The 25,646-nt window shown below is 43.6% G+C and overlaps 3 protein-coding genes and 1 pseudogene across 6 annotated transcripts in view; 2 read left to right on the top strand and 2 right to left on the bottom strand.

The window, feature by feature from the left end:
* Positions 1-303: 303 nt before the first annotated feature.
* LOC127680398 (olfactory receptor 52W1) lies at positions 304-1,293 on the top strand. Its single transcript, XM_052175867.1, has one exon. The coding sequence runs from the start codon at positions 304-306 to the stop codon at positions 1,291-1,293; it is 990 nt and encodes a 329-aa protein (XP_052031827.1).
* A 1,996-nt stretch (positions 1,294-3,289) lies between these two features.
* Fhip1b (FHF complex subunit HOOK interacting protein 1B) overlaps positions 3,290-25,646 on the bottom strand; it is a 31,849-nt gene continuing 9,492 nt past the window's right edge. For 2 of the 4 annotated variants that reach the window (XM_052155599.1, XM_052155592.1), the window contains 11 exons: positions 22,094-22,425; positions 21,317-21,955; positions 20,855-21,013; positions 20,615-20,701; positions 20,248-20,415; positions 17,314-17,393; positions 16,918-17,123; positions 15,701-16,492; positions 13,247-13,425; positions 12,928-13,090; positions 3,290-11,033 (listed from right to left, as the gene is read on the bottom strand). In XM_052155599.1, the coding sequence (XP_052011559.1) occupies positions 10,675-11,033; positions 12,928-13,090; positions 13,247-13,425; positions 15,701-16,492; positions 16,918-17,123; positions 17,314-17,393; positions 20,248-20,415; positions 20,615-20,701; positions 20,855-21,013; positions 21,317-21,955; positions 22,094-22,231 (2,970 nt within the window). In that variant the 5' untranslated portion in view covers positions 22,232-22,425 and the 3' untranslated portion in view covers positions 3,290-10,674. Of the gene's footprint in view, positions 11,034-12,927; positions 13,091-13,223; positions 13,426-15,700; positions 16,493-16,917; positions 17,124-17,313; positions 17,394-20,247; positions 20,416-20,614; positions 20,702-20,854; positions 21,014-21,316; positions 21,956-22,093; positions 22,426-25,646 lie in introns of those variants that run through there. The other 2 variants (XM_052155604.1, XM_052155611.1) reach the window with 2 other exon arrangements.
* On the top strand, positions 6,971-10,193 carry C1H11orf42 (chromosome 1 C11orf42 homolog). The gene is made up of 3 exons (XM_052155622.1): positions 6,971-7,042; positions 8,997-9,795; positions 10,060-10,193. The coding sequence occupies exons 1-3, from the start codon at positions 6,971-6,973 to the stop codon at positions 10,191-10,193; spliced, it is 1,005 nt and encodes a 334-aa protein (XP_052011582.1).
* Positions 7,381-7,474, bottom strand: LOC127676728 (uncharacterized; annotated as a pseudogene).

Genomic DNA, 25,646 nt, shown 5'->3' with positions numbered 1-25,646 from the left:
AGATGACCTCATACGGGAGGACTCATCAGCCACCTCATCAGTCACCCACTTCTTTAACCCTTCCATTCTACCCTGCCTCTGCTCTCTTTATAACATTCATGGATAACTAGAAGCAAAAGATTATCCTATGACCTAATTGTGGTCATGACCATAATTACCAATCCAACCCCTGTCTCAAGCAAAGATCAGTATGCTTCTGTTATATTCCAGGCACTTCACCAGTTCATGGATGGACTTGTGGCAATGTAATATCCCTAGAATCTCTCCTCCTCTTGTCCTTCTCCCATCAGGAACAATATCCCCATGAGACCTAAACTTCATCCTTACAGAATGGCAGAAAGTTCACAGTCCAATTCTACCTTCCAATGCCCAGCTTTCTTTATATTGACTGGCATCCCAGGGTTGGGAGATGGCCAGGCCTGGCTGACCCTAGTGTTTGGGCTCATGTATCTGCTGGCCCTACTAGGCAATACAACACTTCTGACAGTGATCCAAATAGACTCTACATTGCACCAACCCATGTTTCTACTCCTAGCCACTCTGGCAGTTACTGACCTGGGCTTAGCCACATCTATAGCCCCAGAGTTGCTAGCTGTGCTGTGGCTTGGACCCCAACCTATACAATATACTGCCTGCCTAATCCAGATGTTCTTTGTCCATGCACTGACAGCTATGGAATCTGGTGTGCTCTTGGCCATGGCCTGTGATCGAGCTGTGGCAGTGGGGCGTCCACTACACTACCCTATCTTGGTTACTAAAGCCCGTGTGGGCTATGCAGTCTTGGCACTGACACTGAAAGTCATGGCTGTTATAGTGCCTTTCCCTCTGCTGGTGGTACGATTTAAGTACTTTCATGCCAAGATCATACACCATGCCTACTGTGCACACATGGCAGTTGTAGAGCTAGTGGTGGGTAACACATGGGCCAACAATATGTATGGGCTAGCACTTTCACTAGCTGTGTCTGGTGTAGATATTCTGGGCATTGCTGGGTCTTATGGGCTCATTGCCCATGCTGTGCTTCGGCTACCTACCCAGGAGGCCCGAGTAAAGGCCTTTGGTACTTGTAGTTCTCACATCTGTGTCATCCTGGCCTTCTATGTGCCTGGTCTCTTCTCCTTCCTCACACATCGCTTTGGTCGCCACACTGTCCCAAAGCCAGTGCATATCCTTCTGTCCATCATCTATTTGCTGCTGCCACCTGCCCTCAACCCCCTCATCTATGGGGTTCGCACCAAGCAGATCAGGGACCGATTCTTAGAAATGTTCAAATCCAGAAGAAAGCAGTTTTAATGGACCTTGAAGTAAACAGGGTAGAGGAACTCCCCTGGAGCAAATCCTGGAGTCTGGGAATGTGGGTTACATTGTCATTGTCCTATATGCATAGAACTTTAATGACCCAAAAGGTATCTTCTGTGACACCCTTGGTGTGTATATCACTGGCACCTGTAAACTTTGGCCTAGCCTGTCATATCTTTGACTTGAAAGGAGGCAAAAGCAGGGGCTGCACATTTCCATGCAGGGAAAATAAGGACACGAAGGAACTAGTTGAGATTCTAAGAACTAGTCTATTGGAGAATTTCCCTCTCCTGCCCAACCCTATCATTTCAACCCAAGTCTCACTCAGCTTCTTAGATGTGTAGGTACTTGTCTGGAGTTACACCCTTGTCTGTACCTGGAACCAGATCTATTTTCAGCCTGTTCTAAAGATGTTATACAAACTTATACTCTACATTGTAAGAATCTTAAAAATGTACCCTATAGAGCCAATTAAGCCAGCATATAGGACTCAAGATACTCCCAGTCAAAAAATTCTCTTGGTCTCATGTGTAATCACTACTTTATCTTCCTTCAGTTCCAACAAAGACCCCCAAATCAATAGCTACAACTTCTTTCTCTGAAGCTGGGACTTTGGGAGTCAGGGGTCCAACTAAAATAAATAATAATAATAATAATAATAATAATAACAACAACAACAATAGTAAAGCTGATATTTAAAGCTTTGTTATTTATTATTACGATTACTTGTCAGTCTGCCTTTCTGTGTACCCTCATGCACTCCTCTCTGTCTTGCTCGTTATCACTAGCAGCATGTGATACTGGTACAATAAGATGAAATGGGAATATTTCATGCTGCAGCTGCCCAACAGAGTATTACACTGGAAACAGCATGGTGTTGCCCAATGGGGGAATCCATTTCCAATTAAGGCTGGACAATGGAAGGACTAATATACAACAGGCAGGGAGTCACAGCTGTAAGGCCAAAGAAAACTGCAGTCGTAACCAGTTTGGTGTTAGCTATGGAAACCTGAAGAACCACCTAGCCCAGTAGCTCAGGGAGCTGGACCAAGCACCGTGAGACACCACACAGAGGTAGCTCCAGAACTGACAGACATTGGTCATTTGTAGGGCTAAATGGGGTCCTAATAGACTCCTATAAACATGGAAGAGATACCTCAAAATGTCTGTATAATTTCAAAATCATACTGAATCTGACTGGGTGAAGAGAACATCTAGTCCACGTGGTTCTCAGCCTTCCTAAAACTGCACCTCTTTAATGCAGTACCACATGTTGTGGTGTCCCCAATCATAAAATTATTTTTGTTAATATTTCTTAACTGTAATTTATTAGTTATGAATCATAATGAAAATATCTTTAGAGGCAGAGGGTTGCCAAACAGGTCACAACCCACAGGTTGAGAACCACTGGTCTAGTCACTGATTTATGGGTCCAATCATTCTCAAAACTAATCTTTTTCATGCAGTTCTAAGTTTAAAAGTCCTCCACAAAATGATTTTGTGAAAAGCTAACAAAACACTCGTCCTGGAGCTGAAAGAGATGGCTCTGGGAAGCACTCCTAGCCTGCAAGTATAACGACCTCCATTCAGATTCCCAGCACCCACATAAAAGCCAGATGGGACTCTGTAAGTCCAGTACTGAGGAGGAGGAAGAGGAGGAGGGGAAAGATTAAGAGGAGGAAGAGGACGAAGTAGAGGAGGAGAAGAGGAGGAGGAGGAGGAAGAGAAGAAGAGGAACGAGAGGAGACAGATTCCTGGAGCTCCCTAGCCAATCAGTGAGCTCGGGTTCAGTGAGACACTGTTTCAAAACATAAGGTGGAGAATGACAGAGGAAGACACCCACCTTCAGCTCTGGCTCTTCTGTGCATGTGTGTGCACACACAAGACATACTGAACCTGATGGACCACACGCTATGGTATCTGTATACTTCTCTTATGACATTTCCCTTTGATCTAGTCTGAGAAAATAACTGAGATGTGAACAAACATGTATGGCAGTAGGATATTTATTACATTGTTATAAAGAAATATAAAGGAATTAGTGTGTGATAGTCCCATATCACACATACATACACACACCGTTTTCTTCTCTGATACATGGAAAGGGAAGTCATGTGCAATCGATGCTCATGAGCAGTGAGTCTGTTACCATCCCACCATGGGAAGATAAGGCACCTTCAACTCCTAGCTGTGCACACTTCTCCCAGTTTGCTTGTTCCAAAGCCGGTGCTGAGAATGTTTTTTCTTCAAGCCAAAACTCTAACACGCCTGTGTTTCGACGATCTTCCATACATACCTCCCATGTGATATGTGCAGAAAGCTTTGCCAGCACACTCTCATTCTCGTTCTTCGTAATAACCTGAGAATTAACTATATGCCCACTACCCATCACCTATATTTTCAAAATAAATAATCTCTGTAGAAACATCTTCTCCACAACTTTGGCCCCAATCTTTATGATCCTATTTAAAGCCTTTATTTTACTTAGTGAAATATGTGAAAGGTTCACATATTTAACTGAAAAGAACACTGACAGGTTTGACTAGAGGCATTGCCCTGAATCTCAATGGGGACATTCCAAAACATATGAAATATTATTTCCTTTCTGTAAACTTAAAAATTATCAGCTTTATTTCATATTTATCTCAAAAACTTTAAATAAAGCATCAAGAATCTGTACAGTTCTCCCTGCAGTCACCACGAGATTCATGCAAAGAATCCCATGTTCTCTGCATAAACAGTCCTAGTTATGTATTTCCTACCTCCATCCACTTCACTCTCATATCCTCAAGGCAATCAGCACCTCTTTTTCCAAAGATAACCACAGGATGGTGCCACATGGGAAACAAATCCCAGAAAGATAGGGCCCAAACAGTCCAACCCTCAGGCTCACCAACTCACTCATGACTTAGTTATCTGTTTTCCTTGAGCATCTTTCAGTGTCAGATTCTGAATAAAAAGGAAAAACAGACTTATTCAAGTTAAGGTATAGCATCATAGAATTTAGGAAGCCTACAAATTCATGGGAATTGGAAGGCAAGAACAGGGCAGAAGATGAGAACGTCCAGCCAAGTAGTTTACTAGAACCCAATCTTCTGCTTCCTATTTGACCAATAAAGCCATCCCTGCACTGTCCTCATGCATGTCTTCTCATTCTAGATCCCCTTGTCATCTGCATTTGCTTCTCAGTCAGCTTACTTCTACACTGCAGAGGTGCAGAAGGACATGATTCTGTCCATTCTACTTGTCTCTATATGCCTCTTATTCCACCTCAGTGTTCATCAAAATTTCTTTTGGGAGAAACAGAGCTGCCAACTACACTACACTGTATTTCTTTTCCTTGTCAGCCAAAATGAAAGGATGGTATACATATTACAATGTAGCAATTAAGTCAGAAGTACATAACTGGGAGACCAGCTTCAGTAACACAATGACAAGCTGGATCAGGAATGGAGAGAATGCTTCAGTGATTAAAAGCACTGACTGTTCTTCCAGAGGATGAGGGTTCGATTCCCAACACCCACATGGCAGCTCAGAACTATCTCTAATTCCAGTCCAAAGAATCCAATGATCTCTTCTGGCCTCCAATTGCACCAAGTACACACACTCATGATGCACAGCCAGACATGTAGGCAAAACCATAAACATTAAAAATTACAGCCCTAATATCAAAGATGGTAATTGTGTGAGGGCCTTGCCAAATAGGCACAAAAGAGAAGGAACTTGGTTTCAGCTGTCTTAAGAAAACTGAGGTTTCTCATGTGGACTGTTGTGGCTTCTCTTGCATCCTGTCCACTTCCTTCTCACTAAGCCATTTGTGTTTCTCTCATTACACACTAATCTGTTGTTAACTACTTACTGTGTGTTATTGGTTAATTAGTTTTTCTGAACCTTAAAAATGAAACAATAATACATACTCCAGAAAAGAAGCTGGCTGTGGTGCACAACTATAATACCAGCATTGAGAAGGCTGAGGCAGGAGGATTACTGTAAAATTTGGGAAGTTTGCAGCTATAAAATGAGTTATAAAATCATTCTGGATTACACAATGAGACCCTAATTCAAAAACAAACACAAAACAAAAATAAGAAGTATATAAAAGGATTATCTAAGATAATACATTTAGTATTGGACACACACTCTAGCACTGAAGAGTTCAACAAATATCTGACATTAATTCCTCTTCTGTACTCAGGACCAAGTCTATTGTCAAGCATTTGCTCAAAGAACTGGCACCTGTCCATGCATTAGCACTGGCTAAAGAGACTTGCCTTTGGCTTGAGACCAACTGCACTTCCTTTTGGACAGTTCTCTTGATAACACTGTCCCATCACTGCTATACTCTTCTATGTGGCATGACAGATACCACTTTAAGCTGGCAATGAGTATAGCCAGCTTTGCAGAACAGCATTTTTCTCTAGGTCAAGCTGTAACAGGATATCCCCTAGACAAGAGACCTCCAGGGTACCTCAGAAACAGTTAAGACAAAGTGTTGAGTGGGAAAATGATTACTAAAAAGTTCTAAAGTAATTTTTTTGAAAAGTCATTCTACTCAAACAAAACACTAGGTAAGCTCTCTGGGCAAAGACACAAGGGAGAAGGGTAATGAGACTGGGAGAGAAACTACTACACACAAACTGGCCTGCGAAAGGAATGGAACATCAAGAAAATCTTCGTGTTTACCTGGGTAATTCTGGCTTCCTGAAAATTCCTGCCAGTTACTAAGGGAACATAATTCCATCCTGATCTTACTCTCCATATTGCTGGCTCAGCCTAACACCCTCCTACGCACACCTGCTTTCTACAGCATTTATAACCCGCTCATTAATAACTGGTTTCAACCCAGGAGTTTTTAGAAGTTAGGATTCCCAGGCATACCCCTAAATGGATTAAATCATAATTTGTAAGAATAGGAGACAGGTATCGGTAATTGTCAAATCTCCCTGGTAATTTAGAGATTGAGAATCCCTGGGATTTTATTGTTGCTGATGTTGTTGTTGATGATGTATTTTTCAGTCTGAGTCTTGATCTATACTTCTATGTCCTTCCAGACCCCAATGCAACCTCAAAGAGAAGTAATCCACAACTAACCAGGTAAAAGTTACTCTAGTTAAAAAGAGGAGTTCTTAACTAGTTAAAAACTCCTCTTTTTAGTCCAGTTAAAAAGAGGAGTGGTCCTACCCTGTTTCCTTAAAGAACTCAAACCAAGAATTACAGATGAGAAACTGGGACAGAAAGAATTTCCTCTCCCGAAGCAATATAATGACCACTCCAGGCTGAGGCAGAAAACCACAAGACCATGAGGCAAGACTGTATAAGAAGAAAGAAAAGGGTGAGTGAAAAGAAAAGAGAAGTGAAAGAAGAAAGCATCTTTGCACTGTTTAAGGACAGGAAAGGGCATGGCAGGAACATAAAGGAAAAATGAAACTTCAAACAGTAATAGAAATGGGAAAAATAAATAAAAATTTGTAAATATTATGACCCACAGGCTGCAATGTGGCCTGTGGAGTTATGATGGTACTCTCTGTATCCAAGGCTCTATCACCTAGCAGGGTCTATGACCTCATGCTGGAGTAGGTCACAGCCCAAAGTAGGTGGGCCTTACCTCTCTGGGCAGCTTGGGGGTTCCTGCAGCAGCCACTACCTTGCTCAACCCCTCCCACTCCCCACCATGTTGGTCAGTACCCCCCACCTGCTAACACTGGATGAAGCAGATGCCACTTGGGCCCTCATCAAGGATAAGGTAGGTAAAGTGAGAGGGCTAAGGAGAAAGTGGCAAAGTATGACCAGGCTGGGTCTAGGTGGTTTCTGTGTAGGAAGAGATGGGAAATCTAAGACAAGAGTAGCAGTAGCAACCAACTTATAAAAGTCACAAAAGACAGCTGAGTGAATGAACAAAGAGTGAATGAGCAGCAGCAAATTTAAGATGAAAACCAAAATCCATGTGAGGAAAAAGGAAAAAAAAAAGATGTTTATTTTCCATCTTAAACCACCATCAAGCACCCACCAGACTTGATGGCATTAACTCCCATTGCTTGGGAATATGCTAACCACAAAAGCAAGGGAGGCAAAAAAAGAGAGAAAGGGTCTTCCCAAGATCAAGACTAATTGGTTTCAACAGTGCTGAAGTCTACCTATACTACACTTGATCTTAGCCAAAAGGCTGAGAAGCGATGTCTGTACCTACACTAGACCTGTTAAAATTACATTATCATAAATGTATTCCATTATAGAAAAGAAAAAAGAAAACTCTCCTTATATTATCTCAGTGAATAACTCAGGGCAGAGATACAGGATAAACATGCCAACTTCAAGCAAAACAGGGAACCTCTGAGTGCCCTGATTTCTTTTTCAATACAACAGACAAACACTTCAACACTGCTTTATGTTACAAAATAAGAGCAGAGCAGCTTCAGGGATCATTGGGTAAATTCAGAATAAGAACAGATAATGTGGGATCTGGGAGATAAATGGTGGGTAACTTAGAATTTCTGTATGGCTTTGCAATCTAGCATAACTGAGAGCCAGAAGGCTCAGCCAATGAAATCTCTAACAGTTCAAAACTACAACAGCTAAGTTACTAATTACTAAAGAGGATCTTACCAGGTTCCTAGGTACTCTCAAGAACTGGTCACCAAGCACAAATACCCCAAACAAAAAATAATGATAATAATAATAAAAATAAAGGGCAAACCTAAGGAACTGGAAACCCTGAACAGATAGTGGAACAATACAAAGATGAGACATCACACACACATAGAAAGAACTATCCTCCCTTGTAGCTAGAGTAGAAAGCACGTAAGAGGTAACTGCCTCCCCCAAAGGATGGACATTATCAGCCTGTATCTGTGTACCCATTTTTCACTAATATTACCATATAACCCATCACCTAGGCATGCTCTTTGAGGAATTCCTCCGTTTTCCACATCCATGAAGAGACCAAGTTCTACCAATGCTGTGTCCTCAACTCTTTCCCATTATTTAGTTCAGGAACTAAAATCATGTTTTGCTTGCAATTATTACAACAGTCTTAAGTTACTTCTCCTTCCTGCTTTATGCTTATTTAAAAAATCAGCTCTCTTCTTCCTGGTCCCATCTTCCCACCATGGGCCTATAAGTGGCTTCCCATTGGCCTCTGAATAAAACAGCCATTTATGAAAGGCATACACACATGACTTTCCATATCCTACTTCCTATGTGCCTTTCCTCTTCCTTCCTTAAATGCAAGTAATATGAAATTATGTGTTCCTAAAGGTCCCTAAAGGTTCAGGGATTTTTCCTGGCTGACCATTGCCAGGAATGACTACTGTCCAACCTGTTAATTTCTCCAAAGCTCAAGTACTGCCACCTACCAAATTCCTTTGATCATCTTTCCATCAAAGACAACAGCTTTGAAATCCTTTACACATCCTGCTATTATTTTACTTAGTTACTATTCACATTTTTGTTCCCTCCATTATCCCAAGCTACATTAGTATAAAGACAAAGTCTCATTCTTTCATGTATCCAAGTATTTACCAAAATTTGGCACAAAATAAGACATTAGATTCTTATACAGGGAACTGGGAAATAATGGATCTGTGTATACTGTAGCAATGTACTTAAACAGTGAACAATGGTGGGTAGGTCAATTTAGACAACACAAGTTAACCTCTGACCTTAACTCAGCCCCTGACTTATAAACTGGCCACCTGCAGGTCATCGAGGAGCGTTTTGGGTCCAATGTAGTGGCAGTACCTTTCCTGTCGGATGCAGCCTACTATGATCTACTGGGCGTGCTAGTGAAACAGTCCCGTCCAGCCCACACCCGCCTGGCTTTGCCAGGTCGGCAGGGCCGAAGGGCACTGAAATCAGTAGGGCTGCTACCAAATCTTCTAGAACAGGCAGGGTCTGAGGGTGTCTTTGCCCACTGCACTCGGGAATACTCACCAAATGGCCGAGCTGAGATAGCCTATGAAGAAATGCGAATGCTGGATGGGCAGCCCTGCAGAATTCGCCTACATATGGGAGGTCTGCGCAAGAAAGTTGCTTTCCTGCTGCTACCACCAGGGCAGGTGAGCCTACAGCAGAATCTTCCCTGGCTCCGAAGCACCCACAGCATATACGTCATCTACCAGGTCTTCTCCTGCACCTGGCTGCAGCTAGGGCTTTTGCCCACAGCCCGTGAACCCCAGCTGCTACGGTTACAGCGCTCACTACCTATTGCTTTCTCCTGCCTCAAGTTTTCACTGCAGCCCAAGGGTGTGCTGGGACCACAGAAGTCTCTGACCAAAGATCCATTGCCCCAAGGAGCCAACTGGGTTAGACCTAGCCTTAGCATCATATCAGCTCTGGCCCCCACATCAGTACCTGCTGATACCCCTGAAGTTGCTGACGTACCTCCACCTGTCCCAGCCGCACCTACACCACCTCCCCAAGAAGGGCCAGAAGGCAGACCCACCAGATTCTCCTATAAGGGTCGAAACCCCTTCCGGAGGGGCCCCTATATGCTTTCAGGTACTACTAAGGGGAATGAAGATGAGGGCTGGGAAAGACCATTGGAGGGAGAGGGTACAGGGAATATAACCAAGGAATGGGTTCAGCAGCCCAGAATTTGCACAGGACCTTCATCAAGGACTGAGGGAGCCAAGGGGAGGGTGAGGTGGAAGCATGGTTGTGGTGAGGCAGCGGGATGGGAGTGTGGTAGTACAGAGCATCACAGGGAGGGACTAGGGAGGAAGACCAGGGCATGAGTCAAGCTGTGACTATCCCCAACCCTAGCAGAGAACTGGCTCTTCAGTCCCCGCAACCCCCCACCAGGAGCCCAGGGTGGGGGCCCCGGGGACCCCGATCGGCACTCCATGTCCCTGCCCCTGCTGCAGGGTCTGTCTTCGGAGTTCGACAGCGACGAATGAAGCTGAGGCAAGAGATGCAGGGGGCAAGGCCCCTAAGATCTGGCATAGGGATACTGGTCCCCAATAAACATCAGCTGCTGCACCCCGAAACCACCCTGGGCCTGTGTGCTTCTTCTTCCAAGGGTCCAGAAAGAGAAGTCTCCATTTTCCCCTAAGCATCAAGTCCTCTCACCTTCTAATAGTAAAGGGGCTATCTTGAAATCCTATCATCAGTGTTTTCGGGAAAGAGAAAAATGCCCAATGATTCCCCCACCTATATACAACCTTCATAGGGCCACAGCCCCACAGATAAAGGGTGGCAAAGAAGAATGAGCACAGAATAGAGATTTCCCTTTTATACATATTGCAACAAGTTCTCATAAAACATTCATCTGAAATAAATTAAAAAGTCCATTTGCCACTGCCTCCAAACATAAAAAGGAGCCCGTGTCCTGGATTTCTGCCCAGGCCACAGAAGGCCCTGATTGTCCATGGAAGAAAATTAAGGATTGAGGGGCCCAAAGCCTGAGATGGGAGGAGGAGATACCTCCTCTGAAGTATCCAACAAGAAAGGCGAGGTGACAGCATGGGCCTGGGAGATGGCAGCCAACTCCTTGAGAAACTCAGGGAAAATGACTGCACAGTAGACAGCATTCTTGACTCGCAGAGCCTCACCTTGGCGCTCAGAAGCCCCGCCCCGGGGAAGTAGAACTGGAGTTGAAGCCCCTGGAGAGCCCCCACCTAGTCCAAGTCCTGTTCCATCTCGCCCAGGTTGAAGAACCTGCGCCGCCTGTCGGGCCCTGGTTGGGCTGTGTGCATGCCGCAGGAGTAATTCCCCCAAGGATGGCCTCCGGCTCCTCACTGGGAATAAACAGGGGTATCAACAAAGTGCTGGGACCAGGGAATCTGCCTTAGTCTGAGGAGCAGATTCCCCAATCCCCTTAAGTTCTTAAACTTCTCTCCTGGGGTTCTGGAAGGACAAGATGGACAAGAAATGAACTGAAGTCCATTTCTTGTCTTGTTTCTAAAGATGACTGAAGATGAGAAAGGTGCTTTTCTCAGTCTTACACCCAAATCCAGCTTGTTCAGCATTTCCCTCTATCTAGTCTCAACAGCCAAAATTTGAATTACTTTATTCCCAGCTACAACTCCTTCCTTCTCCATGACCCCTCCCCCTAAAGAATTTAATCACTATTCTAGCACCACCAAGATGAATCTCCTCAGTCTGATATGCCCTACCTTGTTTCCTATCGCCCTCCGAATGCTGCAACACTTTAATAACAGTTTCTCATGTTGTGGTGACCCCTAAACAAAATTACTTCATTGCTACTTCCTAACTATAATTTTGCTAGTGTTATGAACTGAATTTAAATATCTGATATGAGAGATCCAAAGGGGTCACAAGCCACAGGCTGAGCACTACTGCTTTAGGCCTACACACATATATAGTCACTACTTCTACTATGCTCTGCCTACCTAGAGCTGACCCACACCCTCTGCTCCTTCAACACTGACATATACAACTGTAGTTCAGGACTGCTTCATTTCTTCACACTCTAGTGCCCATCCTGGGTCAGTTTCCTTACACTACTTCACTCATCAGCCCTTCATCAGCTATACCTACCAAGACCTCCCTCCCATTGGGTAGACCCAGACAACTTCATATTTACTTAGACTGAACTGAGCTGTCTAAAATACTGTCCTCTGTCTGCCTTTCTGAACTTCATCACTCTGGAGCCTAGACTCTCACCTCTAGATCATGATAAATGTTTCTACTCTCCACCTCACATACTGGTGACAGAGACAACATATAAACTTATCAACCTTGCCTCCAGAGTCGTTCACAACCCAGGTCTCACTCACCAACCTCTTCTCAAACTCTCTAAACCACACACACTTCTGTGCTGACACCTACCTTCCTGAAATCTAACAGGCTCCTTACATCTAATGTGTAGCTTCCTCTGGCTACAATTTGCCACTCCTACTTTTTCATCCTTTCTAGCTTAGTTATCTCACCTGGGAAAACCCTGAAAACACCTGTGACATCCCCTTCATTGACTTTCTGTTCTACTATCATTAACATCAATAATTTCTTCCCAAGGCTTCTATCTCAGGCCCTAAACTATGAACTAAAGAACTTAGACTGTCACATTGAATGCTGCCTTGTCTCCTCAACCAGTGACCATATTCTTTCTGCAAAAACTTCTTTCCCATCTCTGCCCTATCACATGCTTCTTTTCTTTTCAAATGTCCTGATCCTGACTGCTCTTCCTGAATCCCTTCTCTTAGTGCCAATTACCTGCAATTATTCAACACATGCAGATTTTTAAATCTCTCCTGATTTCTTAGTGATTGAAATATCCAACTTCTGCTCAGCCTAACTGCCACTCTAAAAACCACTCTTACCAATTGTTCCACAACCTTGTAAAATTCCCTATTCCAACTAAAATGTATGAAGTCTCCTGAATAAAAGAACAGAATACATCTATGCCTACCTAATCTCTACTTACTCAAGGCCACATACCACATCAAGTTCTCACAATACCTCAAACCGGTAACTTCCTCCTTCCTTGTCCCTAGACCCTTATGCACTTTGTGTTGATACTGCCAATTAGGCTCTTTTAATAAAACAACTGTATTCTCTGACCCAAAGCCTGACATGAAGACTTGCTTTCCAATCACTCTTCAATTTCTGGATCTTAACTAACACTGGCCAATGAAATATCTAGGGAGAATAAAGGAGGATGATCCTCACCTAGGGAATCAGAGCGGCGGGGGGCAGGTCCTGCTGTAGGACCCTCAGCCCAGTCCAGCTTGCCACGGGCAATGAGGTACTTCTTGGCTTTGGATAGCAGAGCAGGGAAGTCCTCCTGGGAGGCCGCAAAGCTCTCAATCTTATTCTTCACAGAGCCCAGCACCTAAGAAACACAACTTTATGACATTTCTGATAGTTCTACGTTTATACAGGCCTTTCTAGTCCCAGTGCACCTGGTCCCAGCCCACCCAAAGTCACTAGCTGTGGGCCTGGCCCACCACTGAGCCTGGACGCACCCATGCATGCATGCATCGCACACCTGCAGCAGGGACTTGACACTGGGCTGGAAGACCATGTTGGTGTTGAGCAGGAAAGAGCGGAGCAGGGGCTGGGGGTGACAGGCCAGCTGGGCCACCAGCCCTGTCAGCAGGAAGTTGACATAGACGGAGTTCTGCAGCATGTTCTCGAGTTTGGCAAAGAGCACAGCCATGAAGGGGCCTGGGAAGGGGATGGGCACAAGGATACAAGGCCTGAACACAATGCACACTGCATGCATTACCTCCCCCAACCAAGACCCCCACTAGATGAAAATTATATGTAAGTATCTGAGTGTCAAATGACCTGTGACCAATTTATCTAGACAATTAAGATGCCAGCATTATACATATAACTGATGAGTCAGATCTTAGGCTATAGAGTCAAATCTGATCTCAGATTTAGAAATGTTCCCTGGGACAGGATAGACTGAACCTCGCCAACACTTAGTTCCCTGTTTGTGGTAAAAATAAATATACCTACTTCATATGATAATTAAGAGGACTAATGAGATATCAATGTCAAATATCCAGTACAAGATCTAGTAATTTTTTCATTTGATTATAATCATAACCTATAGGTATTTCTTAGTTTTTAAGAAGCTTCACTCAAGAATACAACAGAAGAATACAGAGAACCAAAACACAGAATCAGGTTCCAAGTAAGACAGAATAGCATGAAACTGGTCACAAAAAAAAGTAAAAAAAATAAAATTAAAAAAAAAAAAAAAGATGTAACAGAAGAAACTATGAACTTCAAAGCAACTATTGAGTCTTTAAGGAAACAGAGATAACATTAGCTCTGACCTTCAGGAAAAGGGAAGAGAGGTAAACTAGACCTTGCAGGAAAAGAATAGCTTAGTTGAGGCACAGAAAAATGACTCGGGATAAGAAGGGATTAGCATTATGCCCTGGGACAGATGTCTTAAGACATAACAGGACACTAGACCACTTAAGCCATCAAGTATTTCTCTTTTTTTTCCTGTTTTTTATTAGATATATTTCTTTATTTACATTTCAAATTCCTGGTCCCCACTCCCTGGAAAACCCCCTAACCCATCACCATCACAGTATTTCTAATGAAGGATATTTTGGGAGAAAAGAGCTGTGTTAGCAACTATGAAATTAGAATTATGAACAAGAGTAGTGAATCCTGAAAGATTTTATACTACCATCTGCTGGAGCTGTCCATATGACTAGCCATAGCTCAAAAGTAATACTAGCTTAAGAGTCTAAACAAAATCTCTAACTTTATCCTTCTGTTCATTCCCTGGGAGTACCTTGCAAAGGATAATATAAAGAGCGCAAATAACTTTACCAGAAAGAAAGGGGAAAGAGGCACCAACTAATACTTCAAGACTGTGATAAAACTATACTGTCTCTTAAAAGAACTGAGCAGGAAAGGAGTAGAGCAGAGGCTGAAATGAATAGATAGTTTTCTAGAGTCTGCAAGAGAAAGAATATGGCCCCAATGCTTACCATATTCAGTAGATTAACTTGGATACCAACAACTAGGATAGGTGGTGTTTTGGTCGACTTAAATCTCCCATAATTCACTGGAGATAATCCCAGTGAAAGCTACCATTTGCTGAGTTTTCACAAAGTGCCAATATAGTATTAATGATTTTCATGCACCGCCTGTGGGCTTAACCTTAGCCACTGCACTGCTTCCCAGATTGTTTTTCTGAGATGTACATTAGAGCCTGATAAAGGCTTGTCTTGCTCATAAACAAACCAGAGCCAGCCCAAAATCTCAAGTTGGGTCTAGCTCCAGGGGCATGAACCCAAAAGGGCCTACCAGGGACACTCAGAACCACACTTTGTCATTTGCCCTCAAAGAGATGTTGTTGCCTACCATCCAGTCCTTAATAATCATGTCCTATATTGGACAGTCATGGCAACCAAGAAAGTACAAGATGGTACATGGAAAAAAATGAAATCAGGCCCTTCTTTAAAAGAGACAGAAGGTGCTAAGCAAGAAGGAAAACACCAAAAGGGCTGACTTCAGGACAAAAAAAGACCTAGCAGAAGATTGAAAACTCAAATACACAGACTGGTGACTGGTGGGAATGGCACAAAACAGAGGTGCACATGTGTCTTTCACACAGCACAGTACAAACATCATCTGTGTAGCTCAGATGTATTTTTCGCCAAGCACAGAGCATCCTATTTACAAAACCCCAGAAAATGGCCAGACAAAAGGAAAAGGAGGAAAATGCATATAAGGACATACAAGGCTCAGACATAAGTCAATATCCAAACTAGCATAAGCATGGAAAGCTGCATCAACATGAGGACACAGTAGGGCATGGTATGTATGTAGACGGGATTCAAGCAACATGGATGACGGCTAGGCAAATACATGAAAATGGCATAGCCAAAAAGTCTTAGAAATCTGCACAAACATGTTGAAAACATGCAAGAGTACACAGAGCGAAAGCTTAGGTCAAATAGCTTACCAGTGAAGGGCTGACTCGGCAGCTGGTGGAGAGTCCGCAAAGGGCTGCTGAGGAAGGGGCCGGGGGGCTCAGGAGGGCAGGTGAAGCTCTCGTAGGCCTCCTCCTCCTCAGGAGGTAGTGGAGGCTCTAAGGGAGGCTCTGAGCCAGCTCCACCATTGCTCAGTGCCACCTCCAGCTCCTGGAGCTCTTGCCCAAAGCTCTCTAGTCCTGCCAGGCCTTCAGAGGTACCCTCTAACAATTCCCTAACTCCTTCTTGTGGTACCAATCGTGGCACCAGACGAACCTTCTTGGCTGCTTCTGGCCATGGCCCTGGCACCCCATTAAGCTGCGGTGGGGGTAGGTAGCCAGGGGTATCCCCTACACCCACAGCTAGCCCCCGACTCCCTAAGTTTTCCTCCTCTCCTTCCCTCACATTGTCCCTGTCTTCCTCTGGCAGTAGACTGCGTTTCTTAGTCCGGGAGCCAAGAGGGTTAGGCTCAGGAGGGGGGCGCTCGCCATCATAAGGGGCAGACCAGGTTCGGCAGGCTCGGACACAGCTGTCTACACCACGGCGTGCCTCACGCAGATACTCCAGGTAATTGTCTTCTAGCTCACCAGGCTCCTCTGCAGGGCTGGGCCTTCGACCAGGGCTGGAAGTTGGGGATGCAGTAAGCCCTGGTGATCGAGGAGCTGGACCTGGGGACTCAGAGCCACCTAGGCTCTGTTGCCGAAGAAACAGAGCCAGACGAGAAGGTGTGGAGGGGCGGGGCACTGTTACCACTGATGAAGAATCAACACTTGGGCTTCCAGGGCCTTTAGAGAAAAAAGAAAAATAAGCAGACTCAAGGAGACAGATCAAGAGATAAGAAATCTAGAACCTAAAAGAAAAGAAAATGAGTAGGTAGAAATGGAACCATTTTGATAACTAAAATGAGTAGGTAGAAATGGAACCATTTTGATAACTGCTCTCCAATCTCTAAACTAATTTTTCCTAATTCACCACCACCCTCACCACCTCCATGAATGAAATTATACAAACAGAATACATGACTGAAATAAAGAAGAGGAGGGCTAGTTCTTCCCAAAAGTTCACCCTAAATTTCCCTGGCAACACTAAAGATCCTCTCTGCAAGCCCACTCATTAATCTCCCTAGAAAAGGAATTACAGCCATTGTCACCTTCCTCCCCTCACCCAATCCCTGCTTTCTCTTTAGGCTCACCCAGAACCCAGGCCATACCCGTGATGTCCTCCCTTCTCCCTGCTTCTCTGCTAGGCCCACCTCGTGCCCATGAGGCATGCTCTGGATGAGGTGGGCTAGGGGCATGGTGCCGACAGCAGCGTGGGATCAGGGAGAGAAACTTGTCAGCAGCTCGTCCATAAAGATCCACATCACGCACAGCTGGCTTCTGGCTCAGCATCACGTGGTTACATGGGACAAGATACCTGGAAGAGAGCAAAAAAAAGAACATAGGGTGATCAGGAAAGAAAGCACCTAGAAGAGCAAACCAAGTGAACTAAAATGCTAAACCAGGCTCCAAGAGACACTCATAAGCAACCTCAATACAGCCCATCACCCCAACAAAATACTAGGCCCTGAGGGTCAGCCATCCCTCAGCCCTGCCCCCACAGGTACCTGAGAACCAGCTGCAGCAGAACATCCTCACAGCTGAGGTTCAGAAGGGTCCTGAAGAGACTCAGAGAGACCATGCAGAGCTGAGGGGGAAGGGGAGGGAGGGAGTCACCATAAGAGCTCTCTACCCTCCAAACTACTGACCATTCCCCAAACCCCAGGCCCAACTAACCATAGCCCATGTGCAAGGTCTAGCACATAATCAGTATACAAGTATTAACTAGATAAACATAATCTTTGTGAACAAGACTTCACTATGCATAGATAAGAAATAGTCATGCATCAGATTCACTGGAATTCTATAGACCATATACATAACTGAAGACCAACAAAGTGATTCCATTAATGCTCCAATGAGACCCAAGGAAACAGACAAGAAAGACTATTATAACAAAGTAACTGATCCGAAGGAAACTACAGCAATATGATAGCCAAGCAATTATCTGTCAGAAGGGACTATAGTCACAGTACTTGAACAGCTACCAATAAAGAATCAGAAGATGGGTTGGGGGTTTTCTGGGAGGGGGGAAACAGGGAAAGGTATAACATTTGAAATGTAAATGAAGGATATATTCAATAAAAAAAAATTAAAAAAAAAAAAAGAATCAGAGGGAACCTGGAAGAATCCCAACTAGGAAATATGTGGAATTATGGTTATGGCGTCAGAGCCACCTCTCCAACACCAGTGTATCTCAGGCAGTGGGATAAAGAGCTCAGGGCAACTGACAGGAAAGGGAGAAAGTAAGTAGGTAGGTCAAAAGCAGGAAAACATTTTGTTTTAGAAATGGAAGAAGCTTTATTCATTTCTGGTGAGACATAAACAACAGACATGCAATAAGCTAACTTTCATTGCTCTGAATTCCTAGTGTTTTATGCTTTCTTTATGGCAAGTATATCAGATATCTTTGTCTTATATAGTTTTGGCATTGCTGCTAAATGGCTGTTAAAAAATTAAGTGGATCAATAATTGGAAAAAGTTCACACTTGGGGCAACATAGATTTTCTAAATGACCATTTTAACTAGCAATAGTAGGGTGAACAGCAATGTAGTTTTTCAAAGACTTGGATCGTCAGAACCCATAAGCATTTACAGTCCAGAAAGGACTTTATAGATGTGATTCAAATTATGGACCCTGTGGGGCTTCAGAGTGTATCTCAGTGATGAGTATTTATTTAGTATGCATGAGGCCTGGCTATGATATACAGCATCATGGTTGAGAACGTGAGACTGTCTCAAAGAAAAGGAAACAGAAAGCAGCTGAGGAATGTAGCTCAGTGGTGGACTGCTTGCCCAGCACACAAGGCCCTGGGTTTGCTTCACAGTACTGTTTATATGAAAAAACTGTAAAGAAAAGAAAGATGGGGAAAGGGGCCAAAAATATAGCAGGGATGTGACCTGTAGTTGTTGGCTCTAAGATGAAGAGAGTAGTCACGCTGGGGCTGTTCTTCAGCAGACAACAAGAACAACAGCCCAAGTATGTACTCTAGAATGAAAAACAAGTGTTTTAAGTCACTAAGTCACTAAGTCCATGGTCATTTGTTCTGACAGCAATTAGAAACTAACACAAATAATCAGGCCCACAAACAAGTCAGCCACAGTAGTTCATTTGAAGGCACAAAAGCCAGGCCAACACACTATCTTACAAAGACCAGAAGGTGGAAATGAAAGCATCTATGCTTAACATGGGTATCCTACAATCAGAAGAGACCTAATTACTGCAAGAACCAGCAACCAAGAAATAACCCAAGAACATGAAAAGGTCCTAAAAACCCTTGGAAACTAACAGAAGTGCTAGAAACTAAAAACCATGAAAACTACAAAAGTTAAGATTAGGACGAAAGAATGGCAGATAATCACAAGGATGACAGAGGAATACACCTTGAGGGAAATTAACTGTCAGGGCAACCCACGGGGTCAGACAGACCTCAGACATAGGCATGCCCTACCTTTAAAATAAGCATAAAAGGTAATGTACCTTTATAAAACTGTGTGTGATATTAGAAACATAGCCACCTTCTCTTTTCTCTCCTCTAGGATGCATGATTCCAATCTTCTCAATTCTCATCCCTCACTCTTTCTCCCTCTTGCTCAGCTCATCTCTAGTCACAAAGATCTTTCAGTCCTAAACTACGTTATAGTCATTCCCTCTTACATGTATATTGGCCCCTATGCCTAAACTATTATTCTTACTAAATATTCAAGATAACTCCATCATCTTGGACATAATGTCACCTCCTCTAGGACATCTTCTCTAGTTAATCCATTCTTTTCTAAACTCTACTATTTATTTATTTATTTATTTATTTATTTATTTATTTATTTATTTCACAAATAGTAACCTCAGTTTCCACCTATTTTAGTAACTTTATTACCTATTTTCTGCATTAAATAAAATCTAAGGTATCAGCAACAATGACTACATGCACCCAGTAACCCAACAGAATGTTGTATCACTGCAAATGTGCAGGAGGAAGGAATATAAGTGAGTGGGCAGGGGGATTTGTGCCCTGATTATAGTTCAAATGCAGCCAATCCAAAAAGGGAAGACAGCAAGCCTACAAGGAACTAGACCATTTATTAGTACAGACATAAAACCCAAAGCACTCTTACATCACCCACAGCAACTCAGGGAGTGATAAACAACTTAAGGGAACTATAAAGCAATACTACATTGCAAGCACTATATCACAGCAAAGCCTAGAGCCCTGAAAGATAGCTGTGCTGTAGAGGCACATAGCATGAAAACAGGGAAGTAAATTAAATTCTTTAATCAAAATTGCTAAAAAAAAAAAAAAAGTTTAGTGCTACATAGTGCCAGCTTGAAGTGACTGCCAGAGTTAAAACCCAAAAAAGAGCAGGAACATTCTTGAACAATTGAAATCAGAGAAAGATGGCTCACCCAGGTAGTAAGCCAGGACAGAGTTTAAGAGCCATACCCGGGAGTTGCTGCCAATACGGGCAACGAGGGTGTCAAGAATGGTGTGGGTATCATGCCGATGTAACAACAGGAATCGCAGGAAGGTACGGAGCAAGGCAGGCTCTGAGATGCTCCGCAGGAAAAGTTCCAGATAGGCGGTACTTGCAATCATCTCTTCCACAGAGGTCTGGATGAAGGGAAGAAAAAGTTTGGAGACTTAGGGTTTCCCTACACATATTCATATTCCCTGAGTTCTAGAAAACAAGAAGTATCAGGAAGGGACAAGAGAAGGAGAACACTACCCATTGCATTCCATGTAAGTCCTTTCACTGGTCAACCACCCTCCAGACAAGGTCCTCCTATGCCTCACCACCTACCATCCTTACCTTGTGCAGGGCAGGGCCCATGACAGGCACCAGGAAACCATTATGAATATAATCAACCAGTTGCTTCTGCACCAGGGGATGAGCTACCTAGATGGAACAAGAGAGAAGAACGAGATTACAAAGAGTCCACTGCCTAGAAGAGAGCAGAATAATATAAAAAAGACAGGCATGACTCCAGGAAATGGACCCTCTTACCCCAACTTCCCAAAGGACCACACCCCTTGGGAATGCCATTCCTACCTGAATGACTGCATTGCAGAACTCTAGGGAACTCATGAAGAGTGCAAGAGCAGGCACTCCAATCCAGTCTTCCCGGCGCAAGCAGTGCCAATCATCCCCTGGAACCTCAATCTTTCGAGGCAGTGAGGAGTACAGGGCACTCAGCCCTGTGGCCAGCACCTAAGGAGGGTTACCAAAAGCTCAGATAATGTAACAAGAGGGCTTTGGGAACTAACTAACCATAAGATGTTATGGGACTACAACTAAAAGATACTACCAAGGCCACGTATCAGTACCTCATCTACAACACCTGCCCTACCTAGCTACACTCATGTCTCATCCCCATTCCAACACCAAGGAATTGCTTCCAAATCTGAAACAAAGGGCCCTTCTTGATACCTAGCCTTTCCACACCTCATGCATAAGAAGATACTGTTCAATGTTCACATGCCTCACCCTACCCCCATCCTAGGGTTTGCTAACCGGGCAGAAGTAAGAGTGATCTGCGATGTATCGGCCCACAGTGGGGCTCCCATCTGACAGAGCCATGAGCAGAAGTAGAGCATCACGGGCCTGCTGGCCCAGGGTGCCTTCTCGATGAACAAAGGGGACAAGGCGAGAAAAGAGGAGAAGACGTGGAGCAGCTCCAGGCTCTGGGGGTGGCTGCAAGAAGAACTCGAGCAGTGAAGGCTCCCGAGCAACACACACGCACAGCTGGCTGAGAAGTAGCACCAGGCCTTCATCCAGTGCTGGGCTACTGGGCACAGGGCGGCCACAGGCATCCAGCAGGGCAAGCAGAGCCTCACGAACTGGCCCATGCCGCAACAGAGGCTGGCGAGCTTCGCTCACTAGCATTTCAAATAGTTTCAGCTGCTCAGCCCGCCGTTCTTCGACCCCATCCCCAAACTCATCCCATTGTAGCTGCCATATCAACACTCGGCTCAGCAGATCTTCACGCAGGGCAAACTCTAGCAGGGGCCCAGGGCCTGAGGGGGCTGAAGGAACTGCTCGATCCTCTGCCAGCAATGTTAGCATTTGGTACGTGTGGTTTCTCACAGCACTGAGATCATCTGCACCTCCAGCAGCTGCCCGAGGTCCTTGCCGCTCCAGGATTCGCACCACCTGAGGCAAAGGACAGAAAGGAGGAAAAGTCTAAGATGATAAGGTAACTGAATGGAGTGATGAGAACATCAGACTCAAAAGGTCACAACTACCGGGTTGAGTAACAGACTAGGTATTTTATCCCATGGAGTCTCCTACCTGGGACCAGTGATTCTTGAAGACCATGAGGCATGTCTCAGGGTCAGCCATGACAGGGGTCTGTAGACTGGCCCCTTGTGGTACACGGTGCCCAGGGACCCGGGAGGCCAGCCTGCTCAGCCAGTTCATCTTCTCCATGAGGCAGGCTGGACAGGGCCAGCAGCCAAAGGACTACACTCTGAGAATGTACCAGCTGGAGGCTTTCTCCACTTGTGTCTCCAATCTGCTTCATCCGGTCTGTAGAAGCCAGTAGCTGGCCAGAGAGCCACAGATTACACCAAACTAGAGTAATAGCAAGCCCAGAGTTCACTGTCCAGTCCAGTGTTGCAAATCTAATTCAAAGGGAGAAAATGAAAAGGATAAACAGTTCCCTTCTCTTGACTTCCCTGAAACTATTACTTAGAAGCACTCCACTGAAAATTACACAAATTACACAATTTCACACAGTACATGGAACTTATATGCCCAAAATAGAATGCATAATTTCTACCACCAAACTTGTAGCTTCCTCAACCTTTTCGATTTCACTGTCACAAACATTCACCTATATGCTTAGGTCAAAAGACTGGCCATAGTCCTTGTTTATCCTCTTCTTTCCAATATCTAATTCATTTACCAAATGAGTTCAAAGCCAGCTTGGACTACATAAGGGTTAAGGCAAGCTGAAGCTAATAGTTAAGACTTTATCTCAAAAAGAAAACAGGGATAAAAAAAGTACAAAAATAAAATCATATCTATTATAATAGTTTCTAATGTAGCTTTGAGTCAGGCTCTCAATATATTGAACAGGCTAGCTTTGAATTCACTATGTAACCCTCATTCATCATTCTGGCCTCAAACTTATTCTCCCGCCTCACTCCTCACCCTTGCCAATGCTGTGATAGAGATGCATGCCACCATGCCTGGCTTATAGTTCTGTCTTTGCCATCATGAGAATTTATTCTCCATTCAGCAACTATATTGCTTTTAAATCTAGATTTTACTGCATCTCTCCTCTGTTGGACAGCCCTCAATGGCTTCCTATCACACTACTAAATCCTAATTCTTTACCTTATCCTACAGAAGCCTATACAATGTAATCTCTACAAGCTTCTGTCAGTCTCCTCTCACTGATGCTTTAGTCACACAGGTCTTAAATAGTTTCTATTCCCTTTGTCTAGAGTGTTTTCCAGCTCTCTCCTTGCTTTCAACAGTTCTATTTAAGTGCTATCTTCTCAGAAGTCCTCTGTACTTAACAATTTTCTAAACACGTTATCTTCCTACCTTCACTTTCTAGTTCATAATTCCTTAAAGTTTCTATTATCTGAACTCTATCTTCTCTAGTTAGCTATCTTCTCTACCAAGAAATTAGTTCTTGGAGGGCAGGATATGCCTATCTTATTTACTTTTGCATCCTCACTGGCTAAAAATAGTGTCTATTTGTTCAATGCTTGAATAAATACCTGCTCAATGAATGAGCATATGGATAACATATACCAAACTAGCTATTGGCCCAGACCATAACCCACAGTTCCTTCTCCATCATACCTAACCCTTCCTCAGCAGTACTGTCACTAAAGAGCAAAACCGCCTCACTGAATAGTGTGGTTCAGCTGTATTTCCTCTTTACACTCTAAAGGAGCTGAAAGAACCCAGAAATCTGAATCAAGTCCCACACTTTGACCTAAGGTTATGTTAACCAACACATCCTTTCATCCATTTTCTTCACAATTACCACATCACAACTAAAGGAAGATGGCAACTGTGCTGAAGGAAACATTTTGTAGAAATGATCTTATACAGGGAAAGGCCAGTCCTAAAGGTCAGGAAAGACATATTCAACTGATTAACTCAATGTATAACAATACTGATAAAGTATTGAACATTGTACTAAGTAAGCATTGAAAATACAGGTAGGGCTAGAGAGATGGCTCAGCATTTAAGAGCACCAACTGTTCTTCCAATGATCCTGAGTTCAATTCCCAGCAACCACATGGTGGTTCATGGTCATCTGTAATGGGATCTGATGCCTTCTTCTGGTGTATCTGAAGACACCTACAGTGTACTCATATAAATAAAATATATCAATAAATCTTTAAAAAAAAAAAAAGAAAAGAAAAAATACAGGTAAAACAAAACTGGGATAGGATAGGAAAAATACCTAGAAATATTTTCAAAACTGTAATAGAAGAGTAAAGAGATGCAACTAACTTTGCCTGGGGTACTGTAAAGAGGGATCCACAGAGATAGTATCTGACTTAGGTCTTTAATGATACGCTAGTTACATGAGGAGCTTTCTTCATAGCAAATACAATAAAGTCAGGCAAAATGGCTCACACCTTAAAATCCCAGCACTTGGGAGGGCAAGAAGGAAGTTCATGAGTTCTATTACAGCCTGAACTATATAGCTAAAACAAATCTCCATAAAACAAACAAAAATAAAAAAAAAAATCTACCAAAAAGTAGAGCACTGGGGAAAAAAAAAAGCATGGCAAATCGAAAGTGAGCCTGCAAGTTCAGTGAATCTTAGAGAGCAGAGGCATGGCACTAAGTTGAAAAGAGTGAAGGTTACAAACACCACTAAATGTGATGCTACAGGAATCTTAACTATTGACATCCTGGAGACAAAAATGTTTTTAACAAAGACATAAGATCAGATTTACCTTTAAGAATACTTCAAGAGGCTGAAAACATCCAATGGAAAAAAGATAGCCTTTTCAACAAATGGTGCTGGTTCAACTGGAGGTCAGTATGCAGAAGAATGCGAATTGATCCATCCTTGTCTCCTTGTACTAAGCTCAAATCCAAATGGATCAAGGACCTCCACATAAAGCCAGACACTCTGAAGCTAATAGAAAAGAAACTGGGGAAGACCCTTGAGGACATCGGTACAGGGAGAAAGTTTCTGAACAGAACACCAATAGCGTATGCTCTAAGAGCAAGAATTGACAAATGGGACCTCATAAGGTTACAGAGTTTCTGTAAGGCAAAGGACACCATCAAGAGGACAGATCGGCAACCAACAAATTGGGAAAAGATCTTCACCAATCCTACATCAGATAGAGGGCTAATATCCAATATATATAAAGAACTCAAGAAGTTAGACTCCAGAAACCCGAACAACCCTATTAAAAAAATGGGGTACAGAGTTAAACAAAGAATTCTCACCTGAAGAACTTCAGATGGCGGAGAAGCATCTTAAAAAATGCTCCACTTCATTAGTCATTAGGGAAATGCAAATCAAAACAACCCTAAGATTTCATCTTACACCAGTCAGAATGGCTAAGATTAAAAATTCAGGAGACAGCAGGTGTTGGAGAGGGTGCGGAGAAAGAGGAACACTCCTCCACTGCTGGTGGGGTTGCAAATTGGTACAACCACTCTGGAAAGCAGTCTGGCGGTTCCTCCAAAAACTGGGCACCTCACTTCCAGAAGATCCTGCTATACCACTCCTGGGCATATACCCAGAGGATTCCCCACCATGTAATAAGGATACATGCTCTACTATGTTCATAGCAGCCCTATTTATAATTGCCAGATGCTGGAAAGAACCCAGGTATCCCTCAACAGAAGA

This window comes from Apodemus sylvaticus, chromosome 1, assembly GCF_947179515.1.
Source record: "Apodemus sylvaticus chromosome 1, mApoSyl1.1, whole genome shotgun sequence".
Classification (NCBI taxonomy): domain Eukaryota; kingdom Metazoa; phylum Chordata; class Mammalia; order Rodentia; family Muridae; genus Apodemus; species Apodemus sylvaticus.
Note: the sequence above shows the minus strand (reverse complement) of the source record. Positions and strands in the feature narration are given on the sequence as shown.